Source organism: Colobus angolensis, unplaced genomic scaffold (assembly GCF_000951035.1).
Source record: "Colobus angolensis palliatus isolate OR3802 unplaced genomic scaffold, Cang.pa_1.0 Scaffold190, whole genome shotgun sequence".
NCBI classification, from domain to species: domain Eukaryota; kingdom Metazoa; phylum Chordata; class Mammalia; order Primates; family Cercopithecidae; genus Colobus; species Colobus angolensis.
This window is the reverse complement of record NW_012115044.1, coordinates 2,869,211-2,873,976: the sequence shown is the minus strand read 5'-3', so window position 1 is coordinate 2,873,976 and position 4,766 is coordinate 2,869,211. Positions and strand designations below refer to the sequence as shown.

The window sequence follows — 4,766 nt, the reverse complement described above, 5'->3', positions numbered from 1 at the left end:
AAAAAAAAAAAGAGTAGAGTCAAAATCAGACCTCAGATTTCCTCTTCTCGACTGCTAATTCTGGTTCTTAAACCATGGAATAGATAAATGAGTAATTTGGAAAGTTAGCAATTTAAGAGTTAAATTAGTTAAGGGTTTGAAAATACGCTTGGATCATAATGATGCCAACCACCCATTTGTAAAGAATGAGCAGTTTTAACTAGAATTGGGATAGTTTACAGTTGGAAAAGATGCTATAAATCATTAAAATAGGATCCCCTCATTTTATAGGTAATAAAACCAAGGCCCAGAAAGAAAATGTGTGATGGGAAGTCCAAACAGCCAAACTCAAACTAAATCCCAGGACTCCTAGTTTCCAATCCAGGGTTCGTTTTACTACAGCATCTTCCCATTTAGTGCTTATACGGAAATAAGGCAGTAAGTCTAAAGCAAAACAATACCAGCAGCAGTAAGACAACAAAACCCCATTTAGCATGCCTGTTTACATACAAGTGTTTATTCAAATGTGCTCTAACTCTGACAGTGATTTAAAAATGTCTAAGCTTATGGGAAAGTAAAATCAAAAAGGAAATTGAAGACAATTCAGATGCTTTCTTGTACATTCTTTTAAACTTAGAGTATTACAGTCTTCTATAAGTAGAACACTTAGGCAATAGCTTTTTAATATTAAAAAAAAAATCAGAAATAAGGAAGATAGACCAGGTGCCACAGGGCAGGGTTTAAATGAGTTTACCCACTAACGTTCACTTTACTAATTTTCCTAAATGAGCTTTTTCCTCTACAGAGTCTAAACAGAGTGTCTGGGTCTGTTTTTCCCATGTGTACATAGCCAAGTTGCCATTTTCTGGCAAACAACCTTTGGACAGGAAAGGCCTTCTCTCCTTGAAGGCCCATAACCTGCACAAACACAGCATCATCCGGTGCAGGAGGCTGAGTCTACAATCCTAACACAGTCAAGTGGACATGCAAACACTCTTTCCATCCTCGTAGGACTGTTTGAATGAGTCATGGAAAATTAGAGTGTCAAATGTGTTTCCCAGCTGATTTCAAGCCTGCGATAGTTTTGTAGACCCATTCCTGGGCATAAAAATCAAGGGCCCAACTGCCAGAGAGAATAGAAGGCTGATATACCAGTAAGTCTTCTATGTACCAGGATAGGCTTTATACCATACCCCCACACATAAAAGCTAAATTTACCTGGGTTGTGGTGATAAGGGAACACATTAAAGAAAAGAAGGTAATCACCTAATATTAGTTTTGTTTGTTTGTTTGTTTGTTTGTTTGTTTCTGAATCCTGCAACAGTATCAGACCAAACTTGCGTTGGAAAGGCTTTAGCTGGCTATTATTTTCATCAGACTCCTCAAGGCCATCTCAAACTATAATGACAAGCAGAGAAAGAAAAATGGTCAAACTATATGTTGAGATTCCTAAGTCCTTTGGTATCATTGCTTCATTTATAAAAAGAAAAAGCTATACAAATATTTATAATCTATAATTGTATACCATGACCTATTGGAGGAGGGATAAAGAAATTCTAGATTCCATTTCCACAAAACCCTGCTAAGTGTCTCATTTAAGTAAACCAAGTCTATGTTTTCATTAATTATCTCTTATTTTTATTTAGTTTTTTGGTGATCAACCCCATTCAGCTGATGATACAATTCATACAAATGGAGCTTTAAGATGGCTCCCTTCCTGCCTCTCTCTAATCAGACTGTCCTTCTTCATTCCTTCCTGAATAGAAATTCTAAGCACCCCGACCCTCATATAAATGTGTGTGCCTGTCCTTCCTACAGATCCTCCCACTATCACAGAATCCAAGAGCAATGAAGCCACCACAGGACGACAAGCTTCACTCAAATGTGAGGCCTCGGCCGTGCCTGCACCTGACTTTGAGTGGTACCGGGATGACACTAGGTATGTGCCAAACCTATCATCCCCCGTGACTCCACTGCATGGGCCTGGGGACACCGGAAGCCCCACAACAAAGCCAAAGCCAAGCCAGTTGTAATTGTGTAGAACTATATTCTCATACTCTTCCTTTTTAATATCTCTTATCAAATTCTTTGGGGCCTGTAGCTCTTAAGCTGAAGCCCAAAAGCAGTCAGGTAAAATATGAAAACAGTTCAACGGGTAGCTTTCACCTGCATGTCTTTCTTGCCTATAACAGAAACTCAAACCCATCCCCTAGTTTTCTCTGTTGATGGACATTGATTCTGATAATATGGCATTGCACAATTAAAATAGGAATTGGGCATGGAACCACAAATCCTAGCTACTTCCTTTCTCTCCTTTTCCTCCAGTGTCAGGTTAGGGAAAGAATTCCTAAGCTAAAACCTTCACCAGTGTTCCTTTCTATTCTTCTGTTTTTGAACTCTTAGGATAAATAGTGCCAATGGTCTTGAGATTAAGAGCACGGAGGGCCAGTCTTCCCTGACGGTGACCAATGTCACTGAGGAGCACTATGGCAACTACACCTGCGTGGCTGCCAACAAGCTGGGGGTCACCAATGCCAGCCTAGTCCTTTTCAGTAAGTATGCCAAAGCAGGGCCCAATTTGGTGGAATTAAATTGACTTTTCACATGAAAAACGTGAAAACCATTCCCTTATCTATTAAAGGTTCACTTAAACACAAATAAGGATATATGCACTGAAACAAAAATGCAAGGTTCTCAGTCCCTGTGCATAGGAGAGATTTATAAATGGAGCAACTTCTCTCTATAGTCTTTCTTACTTCTGATAACTGCCTTGTTGTTCGTTTTCCTTAGTTTTTGTTTTTTTTGTTTTGTTTTGTTTTTTCCTGGTTAAGCTGAAATAATATTCAGAGAACACAAGTCTCTTTGGCAGTGGTCCTTTAAGAAGCAGAGGTGACGTAAAAGCCTGGAAATGGATAACAGTGTGTGTGTGTGTGTGTGTGTTGAAGGCAGTGATAAGAGTGATTGAGGAAGAAATATTCAGTGAGAATAGATAAGGTGCTGAGAGAAGGGAGAGGCTGGAAAAAGAAAGTACATTTTTAACAACACAAGAGGAAGGGGGAATAAATGATTAAAACGTAAAATCTAAAGGAGGAAAAATGGTTGCAGAAAGTTTTCTGTAAGACAGTAAGAGACATTACTTTTCTGATATATTTTTGGAACAGAGATGGAATGGTAGGAAAGGGGAACATTTCTGAAGACCAGAGAAGATCCTGAAAGTATACCAAGGAGGGCGCAGTCATTCTAAAGTCACTGATGTTAATAGGAGACTCCACCTTGAAGTCCTGCTCTTTAGCAGCAAGTTAGAGTCAAGTCTCTCACTCCCAGCTTTGTTGGGCAGGTGACTATGAGCACAGAAGAAGATACCCTCTGAGAAACAGAAGGATGCTAAATGGAGTCACAAGAAAATGATAACATTTGGAATAGAGACACATTTATCAGAATAAGCAAAACAAATCAAAAAGTTAGCTCACGCTGAATCAGAAAGTTCATTTGGACTAAAGGGAAAAGTCCAAAATAAGTACTGTTATTATTTTGGAATAACAAACCACTAAGTTGTTCTTTTTCTGCACAGATTCTATTGGAAAAACAGGAAATACTATGACCAGAAGAAATGTTTCTATCTTGCTATATTCCATTTAGATGAGCCTTCGAGAAAAAAATATTTTTAGAAAAAAATCAATTTAAGTGAGAGTTCTCTTGAAATGTAGTGTTAAAGCCATTTTAAAACTGTTTAAGATCCAACTCCATTTATAAAAGCAACAACCACAAATGACTCTAACTTTGGCCTTTAGTTTCTCATTCATAACTCTCATTGACTTCAGTCTGTGACAGTTTGATGAGATACAATTATACAAATGCTGCCTCCACACGAAGTTTAAAATTCACAACATGTTTACTTGTCTCCAAAGACCAAACATCAGTATTCTTTGCCTCAACTAGAGACATCAATATTCCTAAGACATTTGAGAATATACTTCTTAAGAACTGTAGTTACCTGATTCATTCCTAACATTAAGGATTCCATAAATGCTAGCAGGGGGAAGCCAGCCTCAACTGGGAATTTAAGATTTACCAAGTCTAAGTTGACCTGGCTAAGTAGAACAACATACACTTAAACACTTAAAAAGAAGGTTGTTTAGAGATTAGTAAAGAGAAGATAGAACAACTGGATGAGTTACAGAAAGCGAGCAATTATACATTTGCATTAAAGTATATTTTCTTTCTATTTAACCTAGACTAAGAACTATGCTAATGATATATTTCAAATAATAAATAAAATATCACCTATAGCCTGAGAGAGAGGAAAGGGAAAGAGGCTGGAAGGATGGAATACTTGAGGGAGGAGGGAAAGTGAGCATAGACTAGGTCAAAGGCAATGAGATCCTGCTAGAGGTCATGGAAGGTAACATCAAGCCCTACAATACCAATGCCCTTAACCCAGTAAAATTGAGAAATGTCAAAAATCTTACAGAGTTTCTGTTTGTAAGCTGAAAATCAGGGAATAATCAGTGCATCCTATCACACTGCCCTTTATGATTTAGTAGAAGTCACCCTCCATTATACATTTGAGGATTGTGTGGTGCAGTGATTAATGATGTAGTACTTCCTGGTGGTCCCTCATAGGCACTACCATAGTTGTGTCTTTGGCAGCATGCAGAGGCATCACATGCATCAGCATTTGGTTTAGAATAGATGTCCCACTTTTACGGGAAAGTTAGGAGGTATAATCCTTACTGAAAAATAGAATATGAAAGATCATTAGGCTTTGAGATAAAAAAGGAACTATT

General features: G+C 38.0%; 1 protein-coding gene across 3 annotated transcripts in view; it reads left to right on the top strand.

Moving 5' to 3' along the window:
• The window catches only part of LSAMP (limbic system-associated membrane protein), a 673,240-nt gene that overhangs the window by 631,417 nt on the left and 37,057 nt on the right, over positions 1 to 4,766 (top strand). For all 3 annotated transcript variants that reach the window (XM_011940607.1, XM_011940608.1, XM_011940609.1), the window contains 2 exons: positions 1,798 to 1,918; positions 2,383 to 2,531. In XM_011940607.1, coding sequence (XP_011795997.1) covers positions 1,798 to 1,918; positions 2,383 to 2,531 — 270 coding nt within the window. The remainder of the gene's footprint in view (positions 1 to 1,797; positions 1,919 to 2,382; positions 2,532 to 4,766) is intronic.